The following is a 20,497-nucleotide window of genomic DNA, read 5'->3' as shown; positions in this document are numbered from 1 at the left end:
TAATCTCATCCAATAACTAATAAAAAGGTATAACTCTGCACAGGAGGACATTTTGACACTTTTAAGACCACATGATTTTTAAGTTTTAATTTCCTTACTGTACTCGCTGAGATATAAAATGCATAATTTAAATTGATAAGATCTTAAGTCTAAGAATATAAAAATAAATGTGAACATATAACTACTATAGAACACATCTTAGAAGTCAGCTAGCTGCCTTTCATTCCCTTTTACACTGGAAAGATCACACACACACACACACACACACACACGGCTAGCTAATGTCTGTAATATTTCAAGCTAATGTTACCTTTAGACTTTCTAATGTGCCAGCTTGTGAATACACTGTGAAACACGAGTACAGTATTTCATGTAATTATGCAATCAACCAATCAGGTGGCAGCAAAGCAATGGATAAAATCATGCAGATACAGGTCAGGAACGTTCACATAAAACATCAGAATTGAGAAAAATGTGATCTCTGCGATTCAGTGGCTTTGACTGTGGCATGGCTGTTGGTACCAGATGGGCTGGTTTGAGTATTTCAGAAACTGCTAATCTAGAGTTTTTACACACAACAGTCTCTAGAGTTTACCCAAAATGGTGCGAAAAACAAAACAAAAGAACATTCGGTGAACTGCAGTTCTGCAAGTAGAAATGTCTTGTTCATGAGAGGTCTGAGGAGAATGGGCAGACTGGTTCGAGCTCACAGGAAGTCCACAGTAACTTGAATGACCACTCATTACAACCGTGGTGAACTGAAAAGCATCTCAAAACACACAACATACTGATCTTTGAGGTGGATAAGCTGCAACTGCAGACCACCACAGCAGGTTCTACTCCTGTCAGCCAAGAACATGAACCTGAGGCTACTGTGGCTTCAAGTCTTATATCTCGGAGTTATTGTATCTGTGAGTTTGAATGTAGAATTTTTTTTTTCAAATATTATACCAAAAACTTTGCGAAATAACACTACAGGAGAATAAGTGTCAACAGGTTTACATAGTTAACTCATTTTAGACCAACATGCCATATAGAGCTTTAATACAGAGGTCACAAAATGTTTACTTTACTAAGTCTTATTAAGGCATGACAAGTTCACAAGCAGTTTGCTGTGAAAATCAGAGTATGTGTTATCACCAGACTGAAAACAGAAGAGATTTACAAACCTGAAGAAGAGTACAGAAAGGTGTTCAGGGATACAGTTTCAAGAATACATCCATTCATTCATTCATTTTCTATACCGCTTATCCTACAGGGTTGCGGGGAACCTGGATACACCCTAGACAGGGTGCCAATCCATCACAGGGCACAATCACATACACATTCACACACTACGGACACTTTGGACATGCCAATCAGCCTACCATACATGTCTTTAGACTGGAGGAGGAAAGTGGAGTATCCAGAGGAGAACATGCAAACTCTGCACACACAGAATGAAACCATCAACCCTGGAGGTGTGAGGCTAACCACTAAACCACCTTCAAGGATACAATTACACACAATTATGTTCAGGGATATAATTTCCAACAGCGCAAATCAGAATTGGAAGAAACATGGATGCAAAGACATGGATCAAAAAGTGGAAAATACTTGCAAAATCCAAAAGAGGAGGAGATTTCACTAGTAATCCCAAGATACCCTTTAATCATTTGTACACAAAACTAGCATGTCCTCTTGAAAGTTACATTTATCCAAGGTTGTTCAGGTATACTGCACGTGATTCATTAAGAGCATTTAAGTAAAATTAGTGAAGTGTGTGTTTGTTTTGGTTGGGAGGGGGCAGGGGGGTTAGGGGGGAATACCACTGATTGTAGAAAGTCAAACACATTTTTGTTTATTGAAAGTCATTTAAGCAGTTCACATTAAAACGCATTACACAAGCACATCAGATGGAGCGTACCACTGCAGTTATAAACAGAAATGGCACACTGTCAATGTCATCATTAGATGTAACTTCACTTAATATGAACTACAATCTGGCGTGCTGTCATTACAGCAGCAAGAGTACACAACTCCAGTACTAACTCCTTGGGTAAATTGGGTGGCCACACCCAATCAGTCCTCCAAATATAGCACTAAAATGGAATTAGGGGCTGAAACGAGACACACATCTTCTAGTGAGCAATGACTGTGTTCCATACAAGCTGTGGCTGTTAACAGTTTTTTTTTTCTGCATGAGTAGAAACAATACATGAGCTAAGGAGTGGGGAAAAAATTGGTCCTGGTATATAGACCTTTGGAACGAATTTGTAGACACAAACACAGTCCAGAGAGTGCCTTCACCAGCACATACGTACTAAATGTCTCTTTAGAGTTCTCGACTCCTCTCCCACACCATGGCGGCAAGTGTTCAGTGGAAGGAACTGGATGCCAAACCATCCCCCCCAGTCACTGCCCAGGGTGGTCCAGAACTGCCAGCCTTCAGCGAGGACAACCTTCACTGCTGCTTGCGGGACCAGAAACGGCCTGCAATGGTGCCTAAAGATAAGCCCTGCTTCTTCTGCTGAGAAATATCCACCAGCCTCTGCTCCTCCTCCTGCACACAAACACAAGCGGAATATCAAATACTGATCATGAAGATCGAGGAGCGAAATCAAAATAGGAACAATACTACAAGTTATAAACATTCCCACGTTGATCAGACATCCAGATCAGTCTTGTAGATAGCAGCAGATCTGACAAAGCATAGTGGTAACAAAGGAATAACACTTTGGGGCCTGATGTTACAGGAAAATAATCCACGTCAGGTGGTAATAGTAACTCACATCACCCTGTCTTTTTCCAATAAGAGCATGTCCCGTTGCGTTTTATTCCTTATGTAGTATATCAACAGTCCGCACAGGATTTCATGGAGATTTTTTTGTGATTGTTGCAGCCAAAAATACCTGACCTTGCTGTGGCTTCTTTTAACTTGTTTTTTTTGTTTGGTGGAAAAAATTGAACAGGCACCAAATTGTCCTCATATTCAACGCACATGAATCGAAGACGGCTTTGGCTGAATGCGAGTCGTAATGATGTCCCATGACGCGTTTTGGTAAAAAATCTGCGGTCATTTTGAAAAATGTGCCAGAGTTTGCTTGATTTTGCATTCATTTCTGCGATCAGAAAATTGCTAAATCCTGTATTACAATGTGTATGAAAACACACGACAGCCAACATGGAAAACATCAAGATGCAAGTTGTTCTTTGTTGTCGGAATGTGATGTTAATATACAGAGCTCAATTCAAGTGTCAAGTTGTTTTTTTTGTAACTACTTGCTAGTTAGGCACAGGGTTTGTTTTTTTTTTGAAAAAGGTGGGAAACTGGGTTTGAGGCTAGGCTGTAGAGTTCAATTATAGAGAGGGTGCACTGAGTACCTGTGGAGTGACTGATAGCCTTATAGCTCTGGATTGCAACGACTGACATGCGCCATGTTATAAAGGATAACGAGCTCTTCAGTAGCGTTCAGATGACACCAGCTCTACGCCACTGATCTACGGTGCCTGAGAAAGAGGCTGTGGAAGTCGGGCATTTTAGTTCTATTCCCAGCTACAAACGACACCTCAGGTGCAGCCACAGATCTCGTTATGTCCCAGTCGATCATTTTCAAAGTCCCCAGACATTGTTCATTTAATCAATCAGTGTGTGTACGCTGCCAGCTGCCTATTCTATGCGTACCGGCTTTGGTTATTGTTTTCCATTTTGGATGCCATATTGGTAAACATCATGATGGAACAAACTGAATAACTAGCAACTGCGCAAAAACACTCATATGACGAGGTTACGGGAGTAAAAACGGTTCAGCGTACCAGTGCGAGCTGTGCTTGTCTCCTTTTAAACGCTTCAATGGGGTCTTCCTCGTGGGCGTAGTTTTCCAGGACAGTACGCACATCCTCCACGCCGTTCATCGCAATTGCTGCACAGGACAAAGAATCGTTAGGACTTGGTGTGTGTTTTCTTACAAACTCAACAGCAAGTATTTCACACGCTCACTTTTAAGAAAGGCAGCCAAGTCGTAGAGCGTGCGGTCCTCCGAGTTGCCGTCCCACTTGCGCAGTGCCAAGCCGTTGAAGGGCTGCAGGCTGAAGGCCTCTCGCTTGCAGTCCACTATAATTACTTTAGAGGTGTCTCTGTTCAGACAAGACACGTCCTGTAGGGAAAAAAAAAAGCAAAAGTAGCGTGAGAAAATGTAATGAAATATGACGATATGAAATGTAATTTCATGGCCTACTGGCTAAAGCCAATCAAATATTAAATGCACTGGTCACAACAAATGCTGTATATACTTACATAATAACATGTTTATAGTCACAAATGGTGCCAATAAAACAGCAGAAAAAAAAACAAAATCTAGGTTAAACTGTATCTTTAGAATTCAAATTTATAAAACAAAAAAATACATATTTTAGCACAGCAAAGAAGAGAAACAAACATTTGGTTCCAAAATATTTCAATATACAAGCATCTGCTTGTGATAAATAGTGTGAGAAATAAATGATGTCAAAGGCATACTGTATTCTGTGGACATGTCCCTACTGCTCTTTAAAATTCCAGCAGACGCTGCATTTCTAAAAATGTTTTGATTATTAAATATTCAAGATGCTGCACTATTTCTAGGTCTATATTGAAATGTAAGCAAATGTGTGATCCTGACCGTGTTAACTGCTTCGTACAAAAGGTCAGGTTTTCTGTATCTTATCCCTTCCACTGAAGCACATGTTCAGATGACACTCTGATGGATCTATTTGATCGAACGTGGATCATCAGATTTTACATTGATTTTATCTTGTGGAGTCCATGCCAGCTCGAGTGCACAGTGCCATGAAAGCAAAAATGGGGACATACCACATACCAAGAAATTCGGAAATCCATGTAAATATTTTTAAGATTCTAGTTTACACTCAAGTTGTTGCTGATCATATCTTTTGTAATGTAAACATCTGTGTTCAAACGAAAAAGAATGCCAAGCAGCCTGGGAGCCTCCACGCACACGCACCCAGCCTGGAAGCCTCCACAGCCAGCCCTGGAGCATACACATCCAGCCTGGGAGCCTCCACAACAGGTCCAGCAGTCCTAGAGCACCCACACCTAAGCCACAGAAGCCTACTAACGGGCCTGGGAACCTCCGCAGCCGAACCAGCAGGCCCTGGGTACACACACTTGAGGCCTGGGAGCCCTAACAGCCACACCACTGGAGCCAGGGCACCCACCCTTTAATGCCCCGGAGCCCCCACAGCAGGCCATGGAGCCTACTACATACATTTCTGTTTGAACGAATGAACGTGGGACAAACGAATTTCTTTTCTAATCTGGATGTAGCACATATGGTCATATGATCACATCTTTACATTCTGGATTTAGTCATTACTACAATTCTGATATTTTTTCACCTGGATATAAAGTGAGCACTGTGACATCATGCTTGGTTTGCTTCTTACAGGCTCTAACTGAAGACTATGTTCACCGGAATCGAGTCTGTTAAACGCATAACACAGAGCTGGTGTTAATTAAATATGTTGGTTAAAATAGAAGTGGATTGGTTTCATGAAATGAGCAATCCACGAGAATGGGGGTTGCCAGGTTTGTGGCTTTAAAGTCTAATCGGACTAGATTGAAAGCAGAGTCGGAGAAAGCTAAATGTTATCCTTCCCCGCTCCCTCTCTCTCTCTCTCTCTGAACAAAGCTCCAAATTGGATAACTGGCAACCTAATGAATTTGCTCAAACGCTTCAAAACATTTCTGTGGTGGACTGGAAACAATGTCTCCTGGCCAAGAGGTTTGTACACTCTGTGTTTGGAAAGTGTTGTGTTTTATAAGAGCAGTCAACTGCATATGTAAGTCTAATTACTGCAGCACTGTGGGCCTGTTTCTCATTAATTCTAGGTAGGTGCATTTTTCCAGGCTGCCCTTGTTCTTTCAAAGAACCTTTAAAAGCAAGGTTACTCCAACGCTCAGTGACGTAAAGTACTGCTGATACTAGAATACCTTAGAAAAGTGGCAGAATTTATCACAATATATAATACGGCCCTAATGTGGGGGGAATAAATAAATAAATAAATAATCCATGCCCCTGTAATGACACGGACATGAACAATATTCACACCAATGCATCTGTAAAGAAGTGCAAACTGTTAACACCCACTCACTGACCCCTGCAGTGTTTCTCTCACACACATAACACACACAGTTTCTCCGTGGCAGCTGTCTCAGTTGTGGGCCCCAGGAGCAGATGGACAGGGACGCTGTACTCTCCCTATCACTGAGGTCATCTGTATCCCCCTGAGGGGGCTGAACACAGGGGCAAAGCGAGGGGGAAGAGAGAAGCAGAGCGACAGATAGATAGAAGAGAGAGAGAGAGAGAGAGAGAGAGAGAGAGAGAGCACGCTAGGAGAGATGGGTAAATATTGAATGAGCCAGTCAAGAAAAAGGAAACCCCTGTAGACCTATACACACACACACGGCATGCTTCACACTGATTTACGTGTTGGCCCTTAACATAGAGACGCATCAGGAGCCCACAGGGAGCAGCAGTGTGTACATATTTGACTTGGTGCATGTGCAAGTGTGTATTTAAGCAGTATTTAAGGTATTGGTGACTAACAATGCTGTACAGTAGAGCCTGCAGAGACTTAATGCCTTTGTGTGTGTTTTGTTAGCAGGGCTGTATTAACTGGGAGCAGTGCAAGAGTATTAGGTTGGTGCACCAGACGAGCTCTAATCCCCCTAGGTGAAGTGTAAGAGGACGCGTGCCTCAAAACAACACACACACACACACACACACTCCGCTAAACACCTGCCAATCCAGACTGTCCATGTCCCCGGTGCAGCTCTGTGACTGGGAGCATGCCAGAGGTCAGAGTGGTGTTCACCATCACTATCCACTGGTGTCATGTCCACACACAGGCTTTGCTTCGTAAAGAAAGCGCAACCTTTTCTGTACACCTGTAGCTACATCATGCCGTGCCTACACATAACCCTAAGCATAAACGGCTCACTAATGGATTGGGTTTCTTTTTAAATTCTCAGTACAGACAAATGTATGGAAATTCCTGTCTGTGGAAAACCAGATGGATTCCTTAGTATATAGAGATTAGGTTGAAAAATCGCAGTATTTCGTTTCTCTTATTACACAAAAGAAAATGCTTTAGGTTTCCAAATAAAAGCACTTTGGTTTATGGTGACTGACTATCCAAATGTCAGCAGGAGGTCAAGACTGTTATGCGTGTATGCACTTTTCGGTCATCAAACCCACATAAACACACACACACTAAGTCTGATGCCTCCCGCCTTTTGCCTCTCAGTATGCCAGATGGGAGGTGAGGGAGGGGGACGTGGGGGAGGAGACGAGGGAAAAGGAGGGAGTCACTACAGGAGGTGAATGAGGGAGCGACTGGACGAATACGGGCCAAGATTGCGAGGCCACTCAGACACTGGTGAAATGTGACTGAGAAGTGCGTGCACACACACACACACACACACACACACACACACACACACACACACACACACACACGATTCTATCATTCACACACGCAGTGATTACAGGTTTCAACAAGCAGAAGCAAGAACGTGGTTCAGAACTCTGTGACAAATTTTGATGTATGTTTACAGAACCTGCATAGCTGCATGCAATCAAACACCCACATTTCATTCCACAAAATCACTTCGCAGTTTAGGGCTACGTTGGAAATATGCAGGACAGTGCACACTTTACACTCGTCCGTTTACCTTGCTGATATATTCCTAGTATGTGTGAAATGATCTTTTTCTTAAGTATTCTTTCATTTTTTTTGCATTAATCACGGTTTCCACTTTGCGCAGTAACACTATCTGGTCTTAAACTGGCACATGGAGAACGTGGCTTCAGTAACATCGACCTAACGAAGTAGCCGAGAGAGACAGAAGGTTAATGAGGCACAAAAAGAGGGTAAGGAGAGGACGGTAAGAAACTGCTATTGTCCTGGGCTACTGAGAGAGAAAAAAAAGAAGGCAAAGGGGGAAAGAAAGAAAGAAAGAAAGAAAGAAAGATCAAATCAATGGAGGAGCAGAAGGGCAGTACAGGAAAAAAAACACAGGGGCATTGCAGCATTATGCCACCTGGGTCACTGAGGAGAAGAGGCCCATCAGGAAGGGAGGGCTGCTAACGTGATAAATATGTTAGTACAGTTACACACACAGAGAGAGAGAGACACAGACAGACAGAAAGTGAGAGAGAGAGACGTATAGAGAGAGACAGACAGGCAGGCAGGCAGACAGACAGAGAGAGACCAAACAAACAGACAGAGAGAGAGAGAGAGAGAGAGAGAGAGAGAGAGAGAGACAGACAGACAGAGCAAGACAGACAGAGAGAGAGAGAGAGAGAGAGAGAGAGAGACACAGACAGACAGAGACATAGAGAGACAGACAGGAAGACAGACAGACTGACAGAGAGTAAGAGACAGACAGAGACACACATCAGAGAGAGAAAGAAAGAGAGAGAGAGAGAAAGAGAGAGAGACTAAAAGGAAACAGCTGTAGTGTTTGTAAGCTAAATCTTTGTTTAGATAAAAAGAGACACATACAGACAGAGCGAGGGCTGGAACACAGTAATCGTTTATAAATAGTTGGTGAAATATTTTAACATTGGGAATAGGCTGTCATATTGTCAGCTGCATTACTGGAAAAGGACAGAAACCCCCTACCTCTGACACACACACACACACACACACACACACAGTCAACAATTCAAGGAAGCAAATTAACTTATCAACTTTACCTTGACATGATGGCCCTCCATGTAGCGAGTGGCATCCCGGAAGAGACGGTACATGACAAAGCCCTGTGGGTCTATGCTGTCAACCAGCGGGAACGCCGTCTGACGAGAAAGAATTCATAGTCAACACTCTGGTGATACTTGGGTGTCCATAAATTACGAACTCATGGCTTTAAGCCACCATTCCCAACTCTTACTAGTATACACATGCCTTGTACATTTGAGAGTTTTCCCAGCTATTACACACACCACACACACACACACACACACACACACACACACACACAATAGCCAAATTGTTAAATTGGATCTGACTCTAAGATTTCTTTAACAACTCTTGAGAATAAAACATGACAAAAGTTTGAGGAATATGGTTTTATGGTAAGTAGGATATGCCGAGCTGAACTCCACTTCCCACAGTAGCACGCCAGCTGTACAGCCTTTCCAGATAAACTACATAAAAAGGTGGTTTTTAACTTGGTCAGTTTGAATCATCTAGTCTCTATACTGTCTCTGCCTTTTAGCAACTAATGAAAAACTGACGAGCTTGTGAGCACTATATTCAGCATAGGCTGATCTGCATAATCCAGCTCCTTCATGAGGAAAAGAGTGAACATGTTTTTTTGTTTTTTTTATTGCGGGGGGGGAGAGACACACAAGCATACTGACAGTTCATGGACCAGATCCAGGAAAGCTCCACAGATGTAAAGCATCAAACATTGCGAATGTGAGAAATATTTTGTTTTTAGCTGTACTGAAAAGGCCACGTCTGACCTGACGTGCCCGAACAAACACGGACAGAACGATCACGGTCAGAGAGACACTAGAAACAACAGAAGCCTAATTACACTAAGAGTTTATGACTTATTAGCATACCAATGTTGACATAATAAAGGTGTGTGCCCAGTATAAAAGGCTACACAGAATCCACAACAAGTCCAGTTGTATGGTGGGTAACCGGGTAAACACCCAAGACTGATAACACAGCTAACAACAACAAACGCAAAGACAAAGCAGTATGTATCATCCATGTGTGATGGGTTTACTATGGAATAACGCAAGTATAAAGCAATGTTCTTTTGGAAAGCTTAGGTTTTTCACACAGGTAGGTGAGGGAGAAATGTAAAACATTATGAACTCGGCTGTAATCACGTCAAACCATCATGAAAAGGGCTGGACGGTCACGCTTAAACCGAATCACAGTATTCCATGGTTACTGCATCGCCCTTCCTGGTGCAGACCCTTCGTTCTGATAACGAATCTGATCTTTTTTATCCACTGACAGAGAACATCATGCTCCTCCTCTCCACGCTACTCACCATGCCAGTTTCGGATGTGAAGATGACAATCTCGTAAAGTGGCGCTAGTTGCTGGAACAGGTAGTCGATGCCTGGTCGCTTCTTAAAACGCCAGCCTGTGGCCAACTACACACACACACCACAAACATTGAGAAATTCATGTTAGTACTACAGCAGAGATCCAGAAAATGTGTTACCAGCTTTTCACTTCAAAAAGCGTGGTCTGGCAAGGGGTGCCAGAACTTTTGCATACAACGGTATACGGTATCTGTGGTATAATCGAATGTCCTTGAATTTACTGCATGTTTTAACAGAAGCAGTACTGCAGCAGGTACAGGCTACTCAACCAGAGGTCTACTTTTATAGCACTACATGGTTTTGTCTAGTGATTGAACAGGGATTAAAAAAAACAAAAAAACACAATAACAAGAATATGAATTAGAACCGCTTGCCATGACCATGCAAAAACCACAACAACAACAACAATAAATAGTAAGAGTGTCTACAAAATTATACCTCAATTGAAGCCATCTATAAGGAATAAAGACAAAATGGGGGACAAATACAGCCCAGGTTGCTTTGGTCATCTCACTGTAGATCAGTGGTCACCAACCCTCTTCCATGAGATCTACCTTCCTGCAAGTTTCATCTCCAACCGAAATCGAACACACCTTTTTAGATAGGTCAGGTGGGGACGATTAATGCTGGAGCTGAAGTCTTCAGAAAGGTAGATCTCCAGGAACAGAGTTGGTGACCACAGCTGTAGATATTTATTAAACAGGAAAGGACGTACCGACCATTCGGGATGAAGCAGAACGTCGGTGAGCTCTAGCACCAGGGTGTATGGAGGCTGGTAATAGGGCTCCTTCAGTGGGTCGGGTAGAAGCTTTGGACTTGTGGGTTCAATGATCATCTGCAGTGAACAGAATTGTTCTCTTGTTGTTCACAACAATTCAAATAAATTGCAGAAAAAAAGTATTTTGTTTGCATATAAAGGAGTCAGGAAGATTTGCCTCGCCTGTCTGTAATCTTTGAAATATTTGAAAGTTCTCTTGAGCTGCTGGAGAACGGGTCCGTCTAGACGAGGAGAAAATGCAGATGTAAATGCAAAGACAACACAGATGACTTAAATACAATCCTTTCAGAAGAATGAATCGCAAAGAGCGGCATTAGCAGTTACATAAGTGTTACAGAACATGGGATCATAACTAGTGATGCACTGATGTCGGTATCAGATTATCGGTAAAGGCAATTTTCCCCGCTATGGGCCATCAACTGATAGTTTTAAAACATCCAATGATCAGGGCCGATTATAACCTGTCAATCAAAAGAGTGGGGGAAAACATATCGAATTCGTGCTGTGTGTAAAGATGAGGTCTCTTGTGTGGAATGACGACAAAACTGCAGTTTGTAATCTCTGCACTGCAAAAAATTTTTACACCGGTCTCTGCAGCAGTGAAGCGGGAATTTCGGCATCGAGTAAAAAATTTTTTTTCTGAAAGCTTTGAAAAATTTTAAAGATTGAAAGATCGTTGACAGACTTAAATGAAGATGAGTTGACTATATATATATATATATATATATATATATATATATATATATATATATATATATATATATATATATATATATATATATATATATACACACACACACACACACACACACAGTATCTCACAAAAGTGAATACACCTCACATTTTTGTAAATATTTGATTATATCTTTTCATGTGACAACACTGAAGAAATGATACTTTGCTACAATGTAAAGTAGTGAGTGTACAGTTTGTGTAACAGTGTAAATTTGCTGTCCCCTCAAAATAACTCAACACACAGACATTAATGTCTAAACCACTGGCAACAAAAGTGAGTACACCCCTAAGTGAAAATGTCCAAATTGGGCCCAATTAGCCATTTTCCCTCCCTGGTGTCATGTGACTTGTTAGTGTTACAAGGTCTCAGGTGTGAATGGGGAGCAGGTGTGTTAAATTTGGTGTCATCGCTCTCACACTCCCTCATACTGGTCACTGGAAGTTCAACATGGCACCTCATGGCAAAGAACTCTCTGAGGATCTGAAAAAAAGAATTGTTGCTCTACATAAAAATGGCCTAGGCTATAAGAAGATTGCCAAGACCCTGACATTGAGCTGCAGCACGGTGGCCAAGACCATACAGCGGTTTACCAGGACAGGTTCCACTCAGAACAGGCTCAACCAAAGAAGTTGAGTGTATGTGCTCAGCGTCATATCCAGAGGTTGTGTTTGGGAAATACACATGAGTGCTGCCAGCATTGCTGCAGAGGTTGATGGGGTGGGGGGTCAGCCTGTCAGTGCTCAGACCATACGCCGCACACTGTATCAAATTGGTCTGCAGAGCTGTCGTCCCAGAAAGAAGCCTCTTCTAAAGATGATGCACAAGAAAGCTCGCAAACAGTTTGCTGAAGACAAGCAGACTAAGGACATGGATTACTGGAACCATGTCCTGTGGTCTGATGAGACCAAGATAAACTTATTTGGTTCAGATGGTGTCAAGCGTGTGTGGCGGCAACCAGGTGAGGAGTACAAAGACAAGTGTGTCTTGCCTACAGTCAAGCATGGTGGTGGGAGTGTCATGGTCTGGGGCTGCATGAGTGCTGCCGGCACTGGGGAGCTACAGTTCATTGAGGGAACCATGAATGCCAACATGTACTGTGACATACTGAAGCAGAGCATGATCCCCTCCCTTTGGAGACTGGGCCGCAAGGCAGTATTCCAGCATGATAATGACCCCAAACACACTAAAGAAGCTGAGGGTGAAGGCGATGGACTAAACCCTATTGAGCATCTGTGGGGCATCCTCAAACGGAAGGTGGAGGAGCACGAGGTCTCTAACATCCACCAGCTCCGGGATCTCATCATGGAGGAGTGTAAGAGGACTCCAGTGGAAACCTGTGAAGCTCTGGTGGGCCAGAGCTCTGGAAAGCTCTGGCCCAAGAGGGTTAAGGCAGTGCTGGAAAATAATGGTGGCCACACAAAATATTGACACTTTGGGCCCAATTTGGACATTTTCACTTAGGGGTGTACTCACTTTTGTTGCCAGTGGTTTAGACATTAATGTCTGTGTTGAGTTATTTTGAGGAGACAGCAAATTTACACTGTTACACAAGCTGTACACTCACTACTTTACATTGTAGCAAAGTATCATTTCTTCAGTGTTGTCATATGAAAAGATATAATCAAATATTTACAAAAATGAATTAATAACATTCAATAAGTTAAGAAATCTTACTTTAATCTTCCGAATTTAGTTCATGTGTTAATGTTAATTTGAGTAATGTGTTTTCTGTTTATGAGACCAGCTACTGTGAAACAACTTGTTGAAATGGGAGAGAATAAAGTTTTTATTTGCATTTCTTTCAGAATTGTGGAATTAATTATTATTCATTTAAAGAAGGCATAAAAGGCAGAACTACCAGTATAGGTCGATATCACTCTGAATAATCGGTCATCAGTATCAGCTGACAAATTTAGTATCGGCGCATCTCAAGTAAAAACATGATGTAGTTAAGTCTACTGATGTCATGTTTAAACAAATCGGCTCCAGTCATTCGCGTTTCAGTCAGTCCAATGATGGCAAATATAAACAAAATGAGCCATTTAAAAACTGCTAAGACAGGTAAACTTTATCTAGCTTTGTAAAACAAACAAATAAAAAGGTGGATGTGATACACAAAATGTTTTAAACTAGTTATTTATATGATTATCTAATCATTTAACTAGCATCACCTCAGTGTTCTCTATGCTCGGATGATTTTGGTGATCTCAGTGTGTACTTGGCAAAGGTTAGTTTTCCTTTTTGCCATGTTTCTGACCAGTGAATCAAATACTGAGTTTTAGTTCTCAGCCAACTTTTCTTTTTTTTTTTCCTCGGACTCGGTAAACAGGCTAATAGGTGTGAAAGTATCCTTAAAGATTCTTTTAAACAGGCTTGGGATAAACATAACGGTAGTATGAAGAACAGAGCGTACAAAGCTGCATTGAAAAGTAAGCAGAAAAAGGAAAGAATGGTTGAGCTTTGATCACAGTAACCCAGAAAAACCCACTAACCATAACAAAACATCACATTCCTAATTGTACGTTTTAAGACTTCTGTCTGCCACAAGAGGTCAAGATCAGCCCAAAAGAATGGACGGCTTTAACGGCAAGGACCGTTAAAGCTGATCCGAGGAGACACCGGCGAAGGGAAAAAAAGTTCAGTGCAACAATTGGGTGTACTTTGAAGAGCCCCTTGTCCTAACCTTGTTTGTCAGTGTAATGGAGAGGCCTATTGTTGAGCGAGAGAGGCTCGCTGGCTCTCTGGAGGGACATCCATTGAAATGCCGGATGGAGGGAGTGAGAGAAGGATCGATGGCTGGGCCTCTAGCCTCAACAAAAGCCTCCTTTAATCTGGCACTAGTATAGCATATGCTCTGCTATTTTGCCAAAGGCCATTATTGCTCAATTGCCTTTCTTCTCCTTTACATTTCTAAAGAACGGACTTGGGTTTTTTTGTTTTATTTGTTTGTTTCCTATTTTATCTTCAGGTGTGTTTTTAAAGGGGGGGGGGGGGGGTTGGACAAGGACACCACTAGACACCAACACTGCTATCACACTTCTTTGAACTTGGAGCACTAGGGCACATGGCGATCTGCCCAGTCAAGCATTCAAGGCACTGTTTATTTGTTTTTGCTTCTGGAGGTGGCTTAGTGGCTTTGTGTGGCTGAGCACCTACAAAGTTTTTAGTCAATACGCAGGACACTGTTGATGTAAACAAAACAAATATAAAGCAAGTGTTGTGGTAGCAAGGTGTGCTCAGGGTCGTGACAAAAAGTTCCCCCCCCCCAAAACAAAACAAAAACAAAAACCAACACACACACACCAGAAAACAAAACTTGGCAAATGATGTACTACCTTTCTACATCCAGCATACCAGTGGTTAGTAGGAAAAGATTTTCATTACATTGGAACAAAACATCCCAATACCTGCAAACTTGTTAGAACAGGACATTGCTCAATGTAGTGAAGCAGCTTGCGATTAAGCAGATTGGCTTGTACATATAGCCTACACACACACGTTCAAAAGAATAGTACCACTTGGCAAGGAGCCAAGGTTCTCAGAGGGACGCTTGGTTAGCTCCCCAAGGATTTCCCTGCTAAAGGGCTCAGCCCGCATCCCTCCGCCAACCTTCTGCTGATGAAGGGAAGGGTTAGCGTGAGGCCAGAAGGCAGCTAGGCCACATCCACACTCCCTTCAGGGACCTGGTGTTACACCACAGTCTCTAAAGTAATTATTGGCCTTCGTTATGACATTAAACGCTTTCGTGTTAGACACTAGTGTCCTAAGCTTTGAAGGTTATAAATCAAAGTGACGTGTGTGTGAAGACTTCGGGTCATGCGTGCTGTTAATTAAGCGGTTATCATAGCACTAGGTGAGCGCGGTGCGGCTGGCCATCTTATTTGAAATCGGTCTGAACAGAACACCACAGCTGGCGCTCCGTTACCACAGATGTGTGGCCTCGCTTTTTCTGTTTGCAGTTATTTCCTGGTCTGTTCCGACGGAGCGTATCGCTCTCTGCGGTCTTAATTAAAACCACTCGGAATAGGACCATCCATCTGAAGCTGGCAGGAAGAGACAGCTCCAGTGGAAATGCTATAAAGTGGCCAAAGTAATAGTGAGGATCTGAGCTAGAAGGTGATTAGTTCAAGTTTACATACAAGCAGTAACTGTGACTAAAAGAATCCAAATTTTGAAAACAAACAAACAAAAACATGCACATACAAAAACAGTGAATGGAAAAGATCAGACTCTTATTTTTCTTTTCTGACGCACTTCTAAAGAAATCATGCACAATTTCCTGCTGGTTGTTATCTGGTGTTCTTTGTAACAAACACACAACCACATATGCTTAAACACCCTTAAGGCCTTACTGTAACTTTTGTACCAGACCTGCCTCAATAACTGGAAGGCTGCAAGTTCTTGCACTAAGTAAATACATATGTGAGAGACTCAGCCAGGATAACGGGACCACATGTGTGATGCTTGCTTGTTTGTGATGTTCCACATAGGCAAAATTCAGTCTATTAGGTGGGAAAGAGCCCAGCAATCCCACACACAATAATTGGGGCCATTTGTTTTTCTCTATCATCTATCTGCATGTTGCAGGAACTGATATGGAGGAAGAATTTGACTTACCATTATCAAACTCATCTGCTATCTGAAAGGGAAAAACAATGAGGGACAAGGTCAGGCAGTAACAAAAACAAAAAACGTGTCAGATGTGTGCAAGTTAAATTGAGTCATTTAAATTATGATAACCCTAAATTTCCTTTATGCACATTAAAACCAGGAAGACAATACTGCAGAGCAACACGAGCTTAACAAGGCTATATTGTCATGTACACAATTCACTATTATGTACATAAACGTTTATTTCACATTGTAGCAATAAAAATAAAACTAATTGAAACAACCAACTAGGCATGAATATCAAAATCAAAATCAAACCCTTCATGATAGCTCATAGTTAAAACCCCTGCACCAAAGTGAAAGATTCCCAAAACAAACTGTAAACCTGTTGAACAAGCTAATCCATCACACAGTAGGAACAAACTACGGACAAAGTAAATGGTGCAAAAACTCAAATCTGCACCTGATGCTTTATCTTTAAGTTGCCCATACAGAAAGCTTGAGATTTATTAAATAAATAAATAAATAAATAAATAAATAAAGCTTCATTAACATTATACGCTCTTCCTCCACTTGTACCTTTCAATTAACTGTGCAGTACAGACATACACAACCAAGCTGATTAATATTCAGCTGCATCTGCCAGGACGGCCGTGGTGCACGCCCACTCCACCCCTGTGGGGCAGGACAGCCACGTGCTGACTCTACAGCCTGCCTCTGGAGTGGAAGTGGAAACTGGAAACAGCAGTGCCCCATCTGGTCACAAGTTTGGATCTCAAGTGACATGTTTGCAAATATGTTTGAAGCATTCTGAACAATCCGAGTAAAAAGATTGGAAAATTTAGCACTACAGCTGTATCCATTTCCACATACTAGGAATTTGTCTTAGCGTTTGGTCAAAAACTCAACACATTCAACACAACCACATTCTATAACATAGCAGCTAGAGTAGTTGAAGTGTGCATCCAACAGTCATAATTCATACTTGTGTGTATGCTTGCATAATATACGGCTAAATGAATGCAAGGTATAATACATATAAGAGAGATGGCTACACAGGTGAGTAGCCGGCTGGGCATTGTTGCTTGTTGCCCCTCTGATGGTGCCAGAGAGCCACTTTAATCTCAGAAGAGGTGGTGGGGCAGTGGCAGAAACATCTCCCTGCCACCCCTGCAACCGGCCCTCCCAGCCAGAAGCTGCCCTTCTCTGCCCCCTCTTCCAACTCCTTCAATGTCTTCCTCAATGCCTGCTTCGACATCTTAAATTCCATGGAGGAACCTTTGGGCATATGTCCCTACAAACCCTCGACATCCACCTACACAGGGTAAATTGCCTTCCACTATGTTTTTCAGCCACGGGTACTTCATCTTCCTATCAAAGGCTGTCTCCAGTCCCTCCTTCTAAGGAACAGTGAGCTTGGCCATTATGATGATTTTGGACAGTGGCCAGAGAAAGGTTAAGGTGGTTTCAGAGCTGAACTGGAGTTAGTGATTGAGGTCCACTCTCAGTTTCCAGTCGTACCCAGGTGGCAGGATAGACTGTGTCTTCATTCTGGTGTTTTGTACTGACCCACCTGCTTTTACAAGGTGGATCAGCTGCTGTTTCTGTTGTGGAGGACCTTCATTTACTTCCCTACTCTTCATTCCAGGGATTTATCTGGGACGTCTGCATTTGCCTAGGACTTCCCAGAATGGTTTTACAACCAGTTAAAATGTGGTGCAGGCTTGCATTTGGGGCATCACAGATGTGACGGCTTGTTTCTGAGCCGTACCATCGGCACAGGTTGCTGGGACTCGGAAGGGGGTCTGGTGGAGACGATGAGGAAGTGGCACCTGGCCTGTGGAATTTTCCTCCAGTCAAACCAGCTTACAATTTTTCCTTCCCATGTTGTCTAGCTCCCTTGTTGATGTCTTAACTTTGTAATGCTTCCTTCATGCCTTAAATTTGTACTGCTCTGCATCCACTTTGATTACTTCTGATACCACCAGCTCCATCACCTCCTTCCTGCTGGTTGAGGATCACATATTTGTTGTTTCCCCATCCATGTGCTCCTGGACAGGGACTTGCCACCACTTTTCTGATGTTTCAGTTGGCTACTGGCCTGGTTGATTGATTCTGTTGCCTTCCACCTGTGACTTATTCAGACTTTGGCACTTCTTATGACCTGGTCTGTCAACTCCCTCAGCTCCAGAAACAGCCCAGTCTTCTGCTGCTTGTAATCCAGCCAGATGAAAGTGAGTGGCAACAGCTAGGTGCTCTTTCTAAACAAGCTGGCATTTGAAAGGCATTGTGGTAGGTTCAAGCACTTCTGAAAGACCCTGTTTCCCATGGAGTCCATACTTGACTTAGTAGATGTGGTGATCTTTCATATTTTCAGGAGTCACAGCAGTCACTGGTAGAGGACAGATTGATTGATTTTGAATTCCCCAGGGAGGTGGCTTTTCTCTATTCTCTCCAGGCCTATCCCAGGATGACTAAGGGCACGTTTACATGACAATGATGTACTAAAAACGGAAAAGGCTTTTCCTTCACCGTTTTGAAAAGTTTCGTGTACAGACGACAACGTTGTCAAAATGATTCCCGTACACATGGAGCCACAAAAAAATGGCTAAAAATGCTGTATTACACATGCCAGGCCAGTAGGTGGCGATGTCACTTTGTAAAGAAAACACTAGGCACCTGTACACAAGCGTTTATGTCAACGTGTCAGTCATACTGATCCGGGCAGGACTGCCTTATAAACAAATACAAGCAAACATGGGAGCTGTGGTTTTTCCGGATAAAAAGCACAATCACCTTTATGTTTCTCAAGCGATTTCAATGATTTATGATCTACATGGAGTACAAAAAAAGTTCCGTCTCCAGTTACCTGGAATCTCGATAGTTAAGACTGGGAAAATGATTCATCGTCATAAGGAATTGTGAAAACCCACACTTGTCAAGCTCAAATTCGGCATATTTTTCTTGGTTAATAAATGCTGAGACGTACATTACATTATATTACATTAGGGACATTTCTTCAACCCAATCTTTTAGCTTTTTTGTGCTCTAGGTCATAAGACTGTTAACAAAGCTCGTTCATTTTTAAATACTGAAAAATCTAAATAGTACAAATAGTGAGACTCTGGCAGTCAGTCTGCTTTCTATATTTTATTAGCAATAAAATAATTTTTTAAAAGAAGATTTACTCCAAAACAGATAGTTACAAAGATAATTATAAAGTGTTGAATGCCCTTCGTTGGCGTAGCTGTTGGTTAATAATTTGGCGTATGTAACAAACGTGTCTCCGCTGGTTGTAGTAGTGATGCAGTAAATCTACACTTTACTGGAGAAGCACAAACACAGTCCTGTAGTTTAAAACTGCTTGCAGGTTGTTTTGAAGTACTCATGCGCATGCCTATAGACTGAACACGTAATATGCGTGCGCATGACGTCATCGTTTTCACAGATTCTCGTTTTTGTGCGTTTACACTGTGACAATAACGGCATCGTTTCCAAAAACTTCCACTTTGAAACCCATTTTCAGACCCCAAAACGCCGTTGTTGTGTTAACAAACAGGCAAACCGCATAAAAAGTTTTCCGTTTTTAGTTGGAAACGTTGTCGTGTAAACGGCCCCTAAACCTGAGGCAGGAATACACCCTGGATGGGACACCAGTCTATCGCAGAGCACCAAGTGCGCACACACACACACACAAATGGACAACTTATCTTAGCCAGTCAACCTACAGGCAACCTTCGGTTTTGGGAGATGGGAGGAAACTGGAGAACCCAGATAAAACCCACATGGACATGTAAGACATGTGAGAACTTTGGAGAGACTTTGGAGCTGCGAATTGTCAAGCTGTGAGCTCTGGAGCAGGAGTCAAGCGCTCTCAGAAATAAAGATACCAAACTGTACCTTTCCTGATTGCTAAAGGCTCTCTAGTGTGGATATTTCTGTAAAGGTGAATATCCTATAACTGCAATTGGTGCAAGTGGTCTATATCAACCATTAAGAGGCAAACTAAATACATTTTCTTAGATAAAAGACACATTAAAAAGACTGAGAGTGCAACCCCAAGGACAAGGAAAGGTACAGTTTTCTTTTTTATTACTTTTTTCCTCTGAGAGTAAGATAAAATCGATTCACTGTACCAATGCAGTTTTAAACAGTTCGATCTGCAAGAAAGATTGATAAGGCAATGAAATGTACAGTCTTTGCCCAAATCAACTTTGGCTGTGTAAAGTCCAACATGGATGCATTTCTGCTGTATTCA

General features: G+C 42.2%; 1 protein-coding gene across 1 annotated transcript in view; it reads right to left on the bottom strand.

Annotated features, from left to right (window-relative positions):
* Positions 1 to 982: 982 nt before the first annotated feature.
* timm50 (translocase of inner mitochondrial membrane 50 homolog (S. cerevisiae)) overlaps positions 983 to 20,497 on the bottom strand; it is a 36,883-nt gene continuing 17,368 nt past the window's right edge. Inside the window, exons 4-11 of the mRNA XM_053647064.1 lie at positions 16,246 to 16,267; positions 11,055 to 11,113; positions 10,830 to 10,949; positions 10,058 to 10,162; positions 8,742 to 8,840; positions 3,980 to 4,136; positions 3,796 to 3,902; positions 983 to 2,542 (exon numbers count right to left, since the gene is read on the bottom strand). Coding sequence (XP_053503039.1) covers positions 2,444 to 2,542; positions 3,796 to 3,902; positions 3,980 to 4,136; positions 8,742 to 8,840; positions 10,058 to 10,162; positions 10,830 to 10,949; positions 11,055 to 11,113; positions 16,246 to 16,267 — 768 coding nt within the window. The 3' untranslated portion in view covers positions 983 to 2,443. The remainder of the gene's footprint in view (positions 2,543 to 3,795; positions 3,903 to 3,979; positions 4,137 to 8,741; positions 8,841 to 10,057; positions 10,163 to 10,829; positions 10,950 to 11,054; positions 11,114 to 16,245; positions 16,268 to 20,497) is intronic.

Source organism: Ictalurus furcatus, chromosome 17 (genome assembly GCF_023375685.1).
Source record: "Ictalurus furcatus strain D&B chromosome 17, Billie_1.0, whole genome shotgun sequence".
NCBI lineage: Eukaryota > Metazoa > Chordata > Actinopteri > Siluriformes > Ictaluridae > Ictalurus > Ictalurus furcatus.
The sequence above is the reverse complement of the archived record's forward strand: the minus strand, read 5'-3'. Positions and strand labels throughout refer to the sequence as shown.